This window comes from Camarhynchus parvulus, chromosome 18 (genome assembly GCF_901933205.1).
Source record: "Camarhynchus parvulus chromosome 18, STF_HiC, whole genome shotgun sequence".
NCBI lineage: Eukaryota > Metazoa > Chordata > Aves > Passeriformes > Thraupidae > Camarhynchus > Camarhynchus parvulus.
This window is the reverse complement of record NC_044588.1, coordinates 3,557,511-3,571,895: the sequence shown is the minus strand read 5'-3', so window position 1 is coordinate 3,571,895 and position 14,385 is coordinate 3,557,511. Positions and strand designations below refer to the sequence as shown.

General features: G+C 48.0%; 1 protein-coding gene across 3 annotated transcripts in view; it reads left to right on the top strand.

Moving 5' to 3' along the window:
* Positions 1–13,830, top strand: part of ABCA5 (ATP binding cassette subfamily A member 5) — a 50,052-nt gene extending 36,222 nt beyond the window's left edge. For 2 of the 3 annotated variants that reach the window (XM_030962042.1, XM_030962044.1), the window contains 15 exons: positions 1,392–1,505; positions 1,761–1,898; positions 2,586–2,660; positions 3,135–3,226; positions 4,398–4,524; positions 4,601–4,718; positions 4,823–4,914; positions 5,123–5,298; positions 6,027–6,102; positions 6,181–6,275; positions 7,338–7,457; positions 7,632–7,781; positions 9,648–9,727; positions 9,927–9,982; positions 10,918–13,830. In XM_030962042.1, coding sequence (XP_030817902.1) covers positions 1,392–1,505; positions 1,761–1,898; positions 2,586–2,660; positions 3,135–3,226; positions 4,398–4,524; positions 4,601–4,718; positions 4,823–4,914; positions 5,123–5,298; positions 6,027–6,102; positions 6,181–6,275; positions 7,338–7,457; positions 7,632–7,781; positions 9,648–9,727; positions 9,927–9,982; positions 10,918–11,025 — 1,617 coding nt within the window. In that variant the 3' untranslated portion in view covers positions 11,026–13,830. The remainder of the gene's footprint in view (positions 1–1,391; positions 1,506–1,760; positions 1,899–2,585; positions 2,661–3,134; positions 3,227–4,397; positions 4,525–4,600; positions 4,719–4,822; positions 4,915–5,122; positions 5,299–6,026; positions 6,103–6,180; positions 6,276–7,337; positions 7,458–7,631; positions 7,782–9,647; positions 9,728–9,926; positions 9,983–10,917) is intronic. The other variant, XM_030962043.1, reaches the window with a different exon arrangement.
* The last annotated feature ends 555 nt before the right edge of the window (positions 13,831–14,385 follow it).

Below are 14,385 nucleotides of genomic sequence, written 5' to 3'. Positions count from 1 at the left end.
ATTTTCCCCATGGATACACAGGGAAAACAAAGACAGAAAGTTTTTCATGGGGAAAGTGGCTCCAAGTTGGGAGTTTCATTCAGGACTGGAATAAAATCAAGCAGGGGAGGTTTGGGTTGGGCGCAGGAAGGATTTCTTCACAGAAAGGGTGTTTGGGAGTGGAAGGGGATTTAAAGCACCAGGGTTTTCCAAGGAAATGCTCCTTTATTTCTGCTGTGTCAGCTTTAAATATCTGGGCTGGGCTGATCAGGGTCACTGAGCTTGGGGTTAAATTGAGGGATGGGGGTGGGATTGGGATGGGATTGGGATGGAGCTGCCTGTGGATGTGACATCCTGCTCAGAGAGAAAGAAAGCTTAATAAGTTTTCTCAGAATCGACCTGAGAAGCTTTAAAGAGCTGAAAATAAACAGTGATAACCAAATATTAAAAACAACCTACAAGGAGTGTTTTTCTAATAATCTCTTTTTCTCATAAGATTGTTTACAAATGGGTGCCTTGTTTACAAATGGGTGCCTTGTTAATTAACCCATCAAGTGAAATGTATTAATTAAATGACCAGTCAAGTCCACCTGTAGCAAACTGAGCCATAAAAGAAGAGAGGATGAAATAAACAGAATTTTTACCCCTTTGCCTTCTGATCCAGCTCTGTGCCATCTCTGGCCCAGCAGTAACAGCTGCACAGGGAGGTGCTGGAGTCTCTGGCCCTGGAGGGCTCTGGCTGGACTCACATCTCAAAGCTCTTTTCCAGCCTTGTTGATTCTTAAACCATCAGGATTCCCAAGGAAATTCTCCTTTTTTTCTGCTACCTGAGCCCGTTTGTGCTCTGTGCACTGGTGACTGCTGCTGCTGATGACAAGGGCACAGTGACTTTGGGCAGAGCCCATCTCTGCAGAGAATTGCTGATGGGATTAAGTGCAGGACAGCACCAGGCTTTGATATTCAGAGCAGGATTCCCTGTGATCCTGGCTGGAATTGAGAGGAATCAGCTTTTCCCAGCTGCTTTGCCAGAGTTAATCAGGTTTGGGATGTGGCTGCAGGGCTGCTCTTCTACCCTTGTTTGAATTTCTGCAAAAAATGCCATGGTGGAATTCTTATTATTTGCCAGAATCTTGAGGTCAGCATTTATGGGAGCCTGTGTTACAAAACAACCAATAAGAACAGGAAAGAGTTTAAAGGAAGCTGGAGAGAGGGGGGAGTTTTTGCCTCTCCACACATTCCTTAATTTGTGTCTTTAATAATACCTTCTCTATGCACCAAGGCAGCAAAATACATCAAATAAAGTGACAAAGATAACTCCAGAGTTCTGTATCACACTGAGGTAATTCCAGTTGATCCTTGTGCATAAAAATTGCTGCTGCACATTCCCTGAGAATCCCTTTCTGTCTCTGCAGATTTTTTGCCTGATTGGTTACGTCCCCTCAGTCGTGCTCTTCACCTACGTGGTCTCCTTCACCTTCAAGAAAGTCCAGAACACGAAGGAATTTTGGTCATTTATATTTTCAGTGGTGAGTGGCTTGGCCTGGAGCTGGGCTAAGTGGGAAGATTGGTGGTTTCCAAAGCCACAGCAAAAATTCCCAGTTGTTTGGTTGATTTGTGTGTCCTTATTGCACAAGAAATGGGAAATTTTTACCGATGTCTCACTCACTGCCGTATGCCGAGTGATAAAAGCTTTAAGAAAAATACCTTAAATTCATTAACTTCTGCTTGGAGTGTCTGAAGTGGACGAAAATTGACATTTTTCCCCCTTTTCTTTGGTACAGACAGCCCTGCTCTGCACAGTGGTCACTGAGGTGTCCTTTTTCCTGGACCATTACCTGGTAACCACCATCCTGCATTACGTCTTCTCCATCTTCATCCCTATTTATCCCCTCATTGGCTGCCTGATTTGTTTTATAAAGGTAAGGGGACTGCAGGGGTCCTTTCCAGAGCCCTGGGAGGTGGCTGGGGTTGGGTGGGTGTCTTTGGTGTGTCCTCTGTAGCCACTTCAGGAGAAAAATCACCTTTTTCCTATTAAGCAAAGTGGTTTGGTTTTAAAATGGGGCAAGCAGCGAATTTCCCATGAAATTTCCTTTCTCTGAGTGGAGGGAGCCTACGAGAAAGATGGAGAGGGACTTGAAACCAGGGATGGAGCGACAGGACAAGGGGGAATGGTTCCAAGCTGACAGAGAGCAGGGTTAGATGGATTTTGGGAAGGAATTCCTGGCTGTGAGGGTGGGCAGGTCCTGGCACAGGTGCCGAGAGCAGCTGTGGCTGCCCCTGGATCCCTGGAGTGTCCAAAGCCAGGCTGGACAGGGCTTGGAGCAACAGGGGATGGAATGAGAGGGGTTTTGAGGTCCCAAACCATTCCATGGTTCTGTGATAAACCAGGTGAGCAAACCCAGGGATGGGATGAGGGTTCATTGGGAGTGGGTGGCTTGAAAGCAGGAGCAGCCCCAGGCTTTGGATGGAGCTGTTGGATTTTTATTTTTGGGAGAATCTCTGCAGAGCTCAGGAAGTCCTTGAGCACCTGAATGAGATGAAAGTGTAGGAAATGGAGTCTCTGTAGGTGATTCTTTACCTGAGCATGCTTCTCCCTGAATTCCCAGGTCTCATGGAAAGGCAAGAGTGAGAGTGGGGGATTCCACGACCCCTGGGACCGGCTGCTGGTGGCAGTTCTGGCTGTGAGCATGGCATTGCATTCTCTGGTTTTATAGAGGGAAAATTCCCAATTTTCTGTCGGGAATTGTGGTTCCTGCTGGGATCCCCTGCTGTCCATCATCTTTATCAGTAAAGATTGGCTCTGATGCTGAGCCGGGAGAGCTGCTGTGCCCACCAGCTCAACATCTGCTGCCCCCATGGCGTGATTAACACTGCCAGTGTTAATTCTGATTATTATGGGGATCCCTGCTGATGGAGCAAGAGCTCCAGAGCAAGAACAGTCCCCTCTCTGCACAAAAACCCCAAATAATTGCTTCTAAATCTCAACCCACTTTGGTCGTGCCTGCTGAGCAGCGTGTAATGATATATTTCATATTCTTGGCAACACCACCACTTGTGTGGCGGTGCAGGGCTGGAGCTTCTTGTCCCTCGTCCCTGGTGGGGGGGTCAGCGCAGGGTTCCCAGCCTGGTGAGCAGCGTGGTTTGTGTCTGCCCAGCCCTACCTGCAGTGTGTGCTGTGGCTGTTCCTGCTGCGCTGCTTCGAGCTGAAGAACGGGGGGAGGACGGTCAGAGAAGATCCCTTCTTCAGGTGAGTCTCCTGAATGGGTTTTATCCAAAATATTGTCCAAAGGAACTGGTTTTGAAGGTGCTGGGGGTGGCTAAACTGGGGTGTGCAGTGGGAGAAATAAAAAAAATAAAAATAAAATCTCTTTCATTATCACTGAAGTGCAGAAAGGGGGGGTTATTTCTGTGACCGTGTTCACAGAGGTCTGAGGATGAGGGAAGAGACGAGGATCTGACTCCATGTTTCAGAAGGCTTGATTTATTATTTTATGATGTATATTATGTTAAAACTATACTAAAGGAATAGAAGAAAGGATTTCAGCAGAAGGCTGGCTAAGAATAGAATAAGAAGGAATGATAACAAAGGTTTGTGGCTTGGACTCTGTCTGAGCCAGCTGGGCTGTGATTGGCCATTAATTACAAACATCCAACATGGACCAATCACAGATGCACCTGTTGCATTCCACAGCAGCAGATAATCAATGTTTATATTTTGTTCCTGAGGCCTCTCAGCTTCTCAGGAGGAAAAATCCTAAGGAAAGGATTTTTCATAGAAGTTGTCTGCGACATTATTTCCTCTGCAAAATCAGGAATTTGTAAGGTTGTTCCCTATGTAAAACCAAGGGATTTACCATTCCCAGTGCATGGCCAGAGAGCTCAGCAGGGAGGTGACACAGTGGCAGTCCCTGAGCTCCTCCTGCTCTGGGATGAGCTGCAGGAATCTGCAAATGCCTTTGAGCATGTCACGGTTTGATGCTGGTGCAATGCCAGTGCCCCCATGAAAATGTATTCTCCATGGTGTTACTGTGAGATGTGAGCAGAAATAGAGCAAAGCAGGCTCCAGCTTAGGAATAAAGGGAAAAAAAACCACTTTATTAACCTACAACTATATGTAAAAAGAAGCACATACAGAACTCAGGATGAAAACCTTCCAAAACATTCCTCCTCCTGCCCCCACCAAATTCCCAGTACATCACAGGGAGACAAAACCTTGGGTTCTCAATTCAGTTACCCTCAGATCACCAACTCTCAGTCCATCTCCACCCTTCAGATAATCAATTCTCAGTTCATCAAGAAGAGAGGAGTCCCTCTTGTACCATATCATGCATCCCAAAAAACTCAGTGCCCATCAAACCAGGACAGAGCGCCAGAGGCCTGAGCCAGCCTCAGCCTCGTGCTGCTTTCCTCCCTTTTAGGAAATGTTTCACCAAAGCCAAGCCCTGGAAGTTCCCAGATGTGCCTCACGAGGAGAACGAGGATGAGGATGTGAAGGCAGAGAGGCTGAGAGTCAAAGAGATCCTGAGCAGCCCCAGGAGTGAGGAGGTAAAACCCAAACCCCCACGTTTGGGGCTCCCCAGAGCTGCTGGGATCTGCAGCCACCCTCCCTCTTCTCCGCCAGATGCCAGCAATCCTGGTCAGCAGCCTGCACAAAGAGTTTGACGAGAGGAAGGAATTTCTTCTGGGGAGAAAAATAAAGAAAGTGGCCACCAAACACGTTTCCCTCTGCGTGAAGAAAGGTTGGAGTTCAGTTGCTTTGCTCTTGAGCTGTTTGATTTATAAAAGCAGCTCTTGGAGCCATTGATCTGATCTCGTGGGCAATGTTTGTGTTGTCCCTTTTCAGGAGAAATCCTGGGTTTGTTGGGACCCAATGGAGCTGGGAAAAGCACATTAATTAATATGCTTGTTGGAGAGATTGAGCCAACCAGTGGGCAGGTATGTTCCGTGCCACAGTTACACAAAAAATCAGCCCACATTTCCATTTTATTGTTATCATTGCAAGCACTGCTGAGGCCATTTTACTAAAACCATGCAAATGTTTTCTGCCAAAACCATGCAAAAAGAAATTTGTAATATTTGAAAATTTACATTTATTTGGAAATTTGTAATATTCTGAATTAAGGTCTGGGCATTCTCCTCACAGGTTCTGATGGGAGATGATTCCTTGGGGCTGAGCAGTGAGGATGACTCTGTGAAATTCGTGGGGTACTGTCCCCAGACAAATCCTCTGTGGCCAGATATCACACTGCAGGAGCACTTTGAGATTTATGGAGCCATCAAAGGCATGAGCCAGTCTGATGTTAAAGAGGTCATCAAGCGGTGAGTTGTTCATTACAAAAACCTTTGTGCTTGAGCTGAAGTTGCTTTAACTTTTTTTATCTTCAGCCTCATTGCTGGAGGGGTTTTGGCTTTTTTTTTGGTGGGGTTTTTTTCCCCTTCTCACCTTTCCTAATGCAGTTTTTGTTTCCATTTAAGTTTGGTTTTAATCTTGGTCGAAATTCTGCTGTTGTGAATTCGTAGATGAGGAGATGAAGGTTCATCCACACAAAATTCAGTTGGGATGTTTAATTTTGATATATTATTGATAATTAGATTATAATTATATGTATAATAATTATTATATGTATGATAATTATATAATGATAATAATAATTATATAATAATAATTATAATAATTATATGTATGATAATTATATAATGATTATCAAATAATATATAATTATTTGATACTATAATAATTATAATAATAATAATTATTATTTTATAATTATTTTTAAGGTTATAAAATACTAATAGTGACCTTTGTAGAAGCTGCAAGGATGAGGAGTCCTGAGCTTGGAGCTGTTTCTGTTGTCACCAAAGCTCCTCCAGGACAGGTGGCTTTGTATGGAAGCTCCAATTCTGCTTTTTGCTCTGCTTTTTTTTATACTTGATACACAATTATTTGTAACTGAGCTCTTCCAAAGGAGCTGTTTTGCATTCCCTGGTGAGGGGGAAGCCAAACCCTCCCCCTCCCAACCTTTCCCACCTGGTCCTTCCCTCCCCAGCATCGCCAGCGTGCTGGATTTCAAGGACCACCTGCAGAAGACGACAAAGAAGCTGGGCATGGGGCTGAAACGCAAGGTAAGGGGGGCTCTGGGGTCCCCCTGGGGGTCCCCAGCACCCTCCCTGTGCTCACCCTGCCCCTCTGCCTTCCCCCAGCTCTGCTTTGCCCTCAGCATGCTGGGCAACCCGCGGGTGACGCTGCTGGACGAGCCCTCCACGGGGATGGACCCCAAAGCCAAGCAGCACATGTGGTGAGTGCTGTGGCCCCAGGACACCAGCCTGCTCTGGGGACAGTTATCCCTGCTGGGTTATCCCTCCCTGGGAGCCACAGACAGGGAATAACTCACGGGGCTGGGTTGGAAGGGACCATGAAGATGATCCGGTTCCACCCCCCTGGACGAGCCCTCCACGGGGATGGACCCCAAAGCCAAGCAGCACATGTGGTGAGTGCTGTGGCCCCAGGACACCAGCCTGCTCTGGGGGCAGTTATCCATCCCTCCCTGTCAGCCACAGACAGGGAATAACTCACGGGGCTGGGTTGGAAGGGACCATGAAGATGATCCGGTTCCACCCCCTGCGCGAGCCCTCCACGGGATGGACCCCAAAGCCAACACACATGTGGTGAGTGCTGTGGCCCCAGGAACCAGCCTGCTCTGGGGGCAGTATCCTCCTCTGTCAGCCACAGCAGGGTCGTGGGTTGGAAGGCAGATATCTTCCAGAGGGTATATCACAGAATAAATTCTGCTTAATATCCCATCCATCCCTGCCCTCTGGCAGGGGGAAGCCATTCCCTGTGTCCTGTCCCTCCATCCCTTGTCCCTCCAGCTCTCCTGGAGCCCCTTTAGGCCCTGGGAGGGGCTCTGAGCTCTCCCCAGAGCTCCTGTTTGGATGAGCAGCCCCAGCACCCAGCCTGTGTCCACAGCACAAGGGCTCCAGCTCTTGGAGCATCTCCGTGGCCTCCTCTGGACCCTCTCCAGCAACTCCTCCTGTGCTGGGAGCCCCAGGGCTGGACACAGGACTGCAGGTGGGCTCTCACAAGAAGGGGAGCATCAGCCCAACCCGTGTGCCAGCTGCAGAGCAGCTGTGTCCTCTTCCAGAGCAACTCGGGAATCACAGGCTTGAAGGCTGAGAGAAATCCTTAAAATAATATCAGGAATGCAGATTTGAGCTGTCTTTAGGAAACTCAGGTGTTAATTGTTGCTGTGGGAGTAGCATTAATCCATAAATAGAGGATTATGAGGATTACTGAGGCAGGATTTGCTGTTCCCTGGCAGATGCTTTTGCCCAGGGGTGGTTTGGGTTGTGTTTTGCAGGCGGGCAATCCGAGCAGCCTTTAAGAACAAGGAGAGAGCAGCAATCCTGACCACGCACTACATGGAGGAGGCGGATGCTGTCTGTGACCGTGTGGCCATCCTGGTGTCAGGGCAGCTCAGGTACCCCCAGATCCCCCCTGGGGCAGGGGGCACAGGCAGCTGTGCTGACACATTCCTCTAAAAATACAGATAAATTTGGTACCTTACATTCGGTACCTTAATTGAATCCTTTCCCAGCCAAAAGGATCTGTGTGAGGTTAGGCTGTTCTTGTGCTTTCTGTCTGTAATTTATAGGTGTATAGGTACCGTCCAACACCTGAAGAGCAAGTTTGGCAGAGGATACTTCTTGGAAATGAAATTAAGGGAAACAGCAGATGTGCAGCAGGTGGAGTATCTGCAGAGCCAGATTTTGCACATCTTCCCCAACGCCAACCGCCAGGAGAGGTGAGGTTTGACAGACACACAGGAAATATTGACATTAATCAAATTAATCGAACCCTCTGATTGCACAGCAGCTCCTTGGCACTGGGGAAGGAATGTAAATATTTACACACAGCTTTAAAAAAAATGAGGAATAAAAAAAGGAAGGGCTGTGGAAGGCGGCAGAGCCCGGGCTGGCAGGGCGGGGGCCCGGAGCCCACGCAGATGTTTGGCACGGAGGAAGCAAAACTGGATTTCTGCATAGCTGTTGCCTGACAGCTTCCTCCTGAGTCAGGGCCCCTGGGAAAGGGCTGAAACCCGAGGCTCTGACTCTCTGCCCTTACCTGGAAATGCCTGAGGTCTCCGGGGGTCTCAGTTGCAGGGTGGGCTGGCTGCTGTTCCACCAGCAGCTCCAAGTTTGGCTCGGTGACTGCAGAGACTCCACCAAGGGCACTGCAGGCAGCCAGAGCAGTGTGATCCTTGAGGGATTGGGATTGAGATCCTTCCTCAAACGTGGGAGATGGGGGGGAGGGAGGGGAGAGTCCCTGGGCTGCAGTTGGGGTTGCAGGAACGTGATGCAAACTTCCAGGACGTGCTGGGACCTCCCAGCTCAGCTGAAATCCAAAGCCTCAGGCTCTGGGAGCTCCAGGAAGCAAACCTGCCATGAGTCAGCAGAGTAGAAATGGTTGAATCTGAGTGGAGGAGCATGAACTTAGAACAGTCTCGGGTGGTCTCAGCTGTGCCATTCACATTCTCTGAAGAATCCCTTCGCCCAGGGTTTTTCTCCTGGGAAGCTGAGAAGCCTCAGAGAAAAGGAAAACAATTCTGATCTCATTTGCTTCTCCTGTGTTGTGCTCATGTGGAATGTGTTTGGAGATTGTTTACCCACAGGTGATTGTTCCATTGGATTCATATGAGTTGTTTTCACTTCATTGGCCAATCAGGGCCAAGCTGTGTCAGGACTCTGGAGAGAGTCACGAGTTTTCATTATTCTCTTTTTAGCCTTCTGTAATTATCTTTTCTGTATTCTTTAGTATAGTTTAGCATATTTGTAACCAGGAAGTTTGTGATAGCCTAAGTGAATCAGACTGTTGGTGTAATTTCACCTTGATACAGCCTGTAGAAGTGACTTGCCTTTGGGCTCAGCATGCTATCAGGCTCTCATTTAAATTTAAAATAGACACTGCACTTTTTACAACAGCAGGACCTTATACAACGCACACTAGGGCTCAAATAGTTCAGACTCAACCCAAACTTGAACCTGAAGTGTATGAAATAGGCCCCTAGGTAGTGAGGAATGTGGGTGAACAGCAACTGTTGTTCAATCCAGAATGGTCTCTCAAACGTGTGAGTTGCTCATGCAAATTAATGTGTCAAAAATCCAGCCAGCCTGCTCCTCCTTCCTAAAAACATCCTTTGAGGGCTGGACAACGTGGTTACAAAGACAGGTATACCTCAGGAGCAGAATAAGAAGGGATCTAACTGGGATATTAGGGACAAGATTGGGAGTTTTAAATGGAATTGATTCAGAAATAATGATGAATAAACTGGCCACTGCTACAGGTGGCCTAACAAAATTGAAGGAGCCTTTACAGTTACAAATATATGATATTATTCTTTAATATAATATAGTGTTATAAAATCATAAATTAGCCTTCTGAGCACATGGAGCCAGATTCATCATTCCTCCCTGCCAGGGATCCCTGCAAATACAATCCTCAGCTGATGCACCTGGAGCTGCATCACTGCTGTTCTCCTCTGTGAGCATGGCAGTCAGAATTCCTGCAGTAACCTTCAGGAAAGGAGTTCAAATCCATTCCATGGGGTATTAATAGTTTTGCTTGGAGTGATTTTGCTTGAAGTTAAACTCGTTTTGCTTCTTTGTTCCAGTTTTGCTTCCATCTTGGCGTATAAAATTCCTAAAGAAGACGTACAGTCACTTTCACATTCTTTTTCCAAGCTGGAGGAAGGTAATGAAGCACCTGCCATACATCACACACACAAATCCTTTTGTCTCCCATCACTTCTGCCATGTGATGTCACTCCTCCATTTCTGTTCCAAATTTATCTACCTTAATTTTCCTTTATTGATGTTTGTGCCCGACTCTGTTTCTTGGGAAATCAAAAGTGAAGTGTCCCTAAATCTGCTCTTACTGATTCTTTCACCAGTGAAACACGCCTTCAACATCGAGGACTACAGCTTTTCTCAAGCAACACTGGAACAGGTGTGTTAAATTCTGGTTTGTGAGTTTAAAACCTGGGGTTTTGAGTGTGAACCCTGCCAGATGAAGGTGTCAGAGGGCAGGGGTGGGTGGGATGTTTGGGAGGAATTCCTCCCTGTGAGGGTGGGGAGGGGCTGGGATGGAATTCCCAGAGAAGCTGTGGCTGCCTCATCCCTGGCAGTGCCCAAGGCCAGGTTGGAAGGGCTTGGAGCAGTGGAAGGTGTCCCAGGGATGGGATGAGATGATCTTTAAGGTCCCTTCCCACCCAGAGCATTCCATGATCCCGTAATGATGCGCCCTGTGCAGGCAGCTCATCCCCCAAGCTCCGCTCTCAGGCCACTGGGGCTGCTTTGCTGGTGCCTGTTGGGGCATTTTTGGGAAACTAAATTCCCTTTTTGCAAAGTGAATCACATCTGCCAGCTCTCCAGCTCCTCTTTATTCCTGTTTTCCCCTCTAAAAATAAGATGCCAACTGCAGTGACTGGAAGAAAGCAAATGTGTGGTATTAGTGGAAAAGCTGCTCTGATTCATTCCAAGAACAGACATTTGCTGTTTGTAGCTGGAAGGAGGGTGAAGCTCAGACTTGTAATTGCTTATTGTGGATTAATTATTGCTGACAATTAATGTCCTTCAGTGTTCAACTTCCCTTTCATTGAAGAAAAGAGGTAGGAGTAAGGAGAAAAACCTCAAAATACTAAAAAAACTAGAAATGTCTTACTCAGAGATGAAGCAACACATTGAATACTCATCAGGATTTTAGCATGAGTTGTATTTGTGACCAAGGAGGTTCCTACAAGGAGCATGGGGTCTTCTTGGCTGTATTTTTACCTTTTTGATGATTATTTACTTGATTAATTAGATAGCTAATTTAAAGTTAATAGTAGCTAATATTTATTAGTTCTCTAACTGAAAATTGAATTCCTTCTCCGTGTTTTCCAGGTGTTTGTGGAGCTGGCTAAAGAGCAGGAGGAGGAGGACAGCAGCTTTGGCACCCTGAACAGCAGCCTGTGGTGGGAGAGGACGCAGGAGGACCGAGTCATTTTCTGAGCTCCTCGTGCTCCTGTCGGTGCCAGCACCAACCCTCCCTGTGCTCCTGGAGCTGGGCTGGGCAAGGACAGCTGGGTTTGGGAGCCCTGAGCCTGTCCCACCATCCTGGCCTTGGAACAGGAGCTGTGAGCATCCCAGTGCTCCTCTGGCTGACCCCAAATGCTCCTCCCCTGGCTGCTCCCGGGTTCTGCTGGGCAGGAGGGCACTGCCACAGCATCTCCTGGAGCTGGTGGCTGGTGCAGGAGCTCCCAGCTGCCCTCCCCTGGCGCTGCTGGCAGGAGCTTGGGCTGTCCTTCAGCGTCTGAGCAGGGCAGGAGTTTGTGCTCCCTGAGCGTCTGCCCCGGGGGTTGGCAGGGTCTGGCCGTGCCCATCCTGGGCACTGTGCCCGTCCTGCACACCCATCCCTGCTCCTCACCAGCCCAGCCACGCCTGCTTCTGCTTTGGAGATGCACCTGCTTAGAAGAGAGGAGGGGGAAACCTCTGCAGGGTCCCTGTCCCTCTGCAAGGAGGGTCCTGACCTGCACGGCCAGCTCAGCTTGAAAACGTTCCCCTGCAGGTCACACCTGGCACCTGCTGGCACTGCCAGCCCTCTGCCCTGCAGGCTGGCAGCTGTGGGTGCCACTGGGGTTTGTCCTGCGTGCTGGGGGGCACAGGGGGTGGGCAGAGTGGGTGTGCTTGTCTCCATTCAGAGCAGTCTGATTGTTCCCCTGGCTGGGACAAGGTGTGTCCTGCCAGCTGCTCTCACACCCAGGGCTTTGGAGATGGTTGCATTTTCCTTGCCAGTGGTGCATTGATGAGCTCCAGCGTTCCCCAGTCCCTCGTTGTTGTGGTTGCAGTCAGTAACACAGGGCCCATTTTGTCACCCATTTTGTCCCCCCCTTTGTAAAACCCCAAATCAAAGGGTCCCAGTTCACAGCCTCACCCATAAGAAAGGTGCCTTTGGTGTGCATAGAAGCACTAAAAAGAGTAGAATATGTGGTCCTTTAGCCTGAGATATGACAGCTATGTGTTGAAAATATATTATTTTTTTGGTTTTTTCTACGCAAAGCTATCATCGCTTTTTTTTTTTTAGTTTTATGAGGGGAAATTAAAGATTGCTCCCAGTTCATTTTGCTCTGCAATGAACAGAGAGATGTGTTTCTATTGAGACATTGGCTTCATGAGTCATATCATTTATGTATCTTCACTTTAAAGTTAGAGAAGACCTTGTTTTTCCTGAGAAAACTCAAAAAAAAAATGGGTAAATTTCGAGTTGTGTGTCCCAGCTGTTTGTAATTACCAGGCAATAATGTTTGTGATATGTCTGATAATGGTTTGAGTGTGTTCAGCCAGAATCTGTTTCCATCAGTTTCTTACATAGGGAAATGTGAACTCCTTGTGCAGAATTTCACTTCCTCTTTCGTACCCATAGAAATGCCCAGCTTTGGGTTTGTAGTTAAAATTGGAGCCCAAGCCCTACAGAAAGCCCTGAACACCCCAGGGAAGCACAGCCCTGGAAATGAGGGATTAAAAGGACAGGATTAAAGCAAACTGCAGCTCCAGCACTGCCTGAAGGGCAGTGAAACTTCTCAGAAAAGAACCAAAAACCCCCAAATTCAGGTGTTGTATTTATTTAGCCCCAACCCTGCTGCTGGCTGGGAGCTCTGAGCTTTTGCCTTTATTTGGAGCAATTTGGGACTCAGAATTCTCTTGGCGCTTCCCCATGCAGGTGTGTACACAAGTTGAGTGTCCCATTTTTCCCAAATCCCACATTTCTGTGGTGTCTTTTTGCCAGTGGTGTTTCAGCCAAGTGTCACCTGCCCATCAATCCAGCACATTCGTGTCACCTGGATTTAGGGAATTGGTGTGACCTGTGAGCAGCTTTGGTGTCTGCCTTGAATTTATTCTTTCACTTGGAGTTAATAGTCTGTAAAACAGTTCTGTGCTGTCTGTTTCAGATGTTTCCATATTTCCTCACATTTCAGACGGGAAAACTTTGGGTTATAAGCCAGATGAGCTCAGTTTGGTGCTGTTGTTTATCTTGGAGGAGCCCAGTGGATGGTGGCACTGGTTTTTGTGCAGCTCCAGAAAGGACAGAGAATTTGGCTCATTTAATTAATTCCCTCTTTGGGTGGGATCTGTTTGGCCTGGTGACATCATGTGTTTAAATGGGGCAAAATTCCCCCCCAAAACATCACTGTCCTCATGTCAGAAGTGTTTCAAAGCGTCCCAAAATGTCTGTAACTGCCAGAATAGGGAAAAACCAGGCAAAATTAAACCAGGGGATGCCCTGGGATCAGCAGATTTATTCCTGGCATTTGAAGCTCTTTGTTCAGCTGTTATCAGTGCCATTCCAAATCCCATCCACCCAACACACACCCAGCCTGTGCTCCTAGAGATAAACTGGATTTGGGGGGGATTTGGGGTAAATCCAGCCAGTTTGGGTCCCCATTCCCAGGTGAGCTGGTTGGAGCTGCCTTGCAGGGTTGTTGTGATGGATCCACTTCACTTGGTGCTGTTGTGACAAGGTTGTATTTTTCTATGGAGAGTTTCAGGTGTCTAGTTTCATTCAGGTTCCCAAGAAATGTCCTTATTTAAGAGTATCTCTGTTCAGCAAGTGAGATTTATAGCACAGCCAACACGCAGAGCTCTGGCAGCAGAAGCAGAGGGTGTCAGCCTGAAGGTGACACGTTTGGGACACTCCTCCTGCTGCTGGACCACGTGCAGCTCCTTTCACACACTTGCCTTTCTTTCAGCACTTGGCTGTACTTGTAAAGGTGAGGGTTTTCCTTTCCCAGCTGGAAGTACTTCCAAAATAAAGATGGATTGGGTTGTTAAACTCTCAGCTTTCTGGTTGTTCTGCTCTGCTGGAAATGGGGATGGTTCTCAAAGCCTGGGCTGGTTTTGGGGTGCACCAGAGTTTCAGGTGGTTGGGCTCAGGCAGAGCATGGGGGGCTCTGGCTGTGGGCATGGCCAGGGCTCTCAGGCTGCAATATTTACATCTTTTAAACCAAATTTGGGGGAATTTTGCAGTGTTGCAACACCGGGATCCGTCCGCCCAGCTTTGGGCTAGCAGTGACCCCATGGCAGCTGTGTGCTCGTGGCATGGCACATTGTCCATCTGGAAATTCCCCCCAGATGAAACAAAACAATTCATTTTTGTGCTCGGAGCTGTGCCCAAGGTGAGTTCAGTGGGTGGGTGCTGGCCCTGGGGCGAGGGGCAGCGGAATGGGGAGGTTTGGCTGGAGGTGGGACATGGAAGGTGCTCTGCAGGGATGGAGGGCACTGTCTGCTCCTGCCAGCTCCTGGATGGACAGACCCTGCTCAGGCAGAGGAGGAGCTGGTCACCTCCAGCCTCATGGCTCAGTGAAGGGTGCAGCA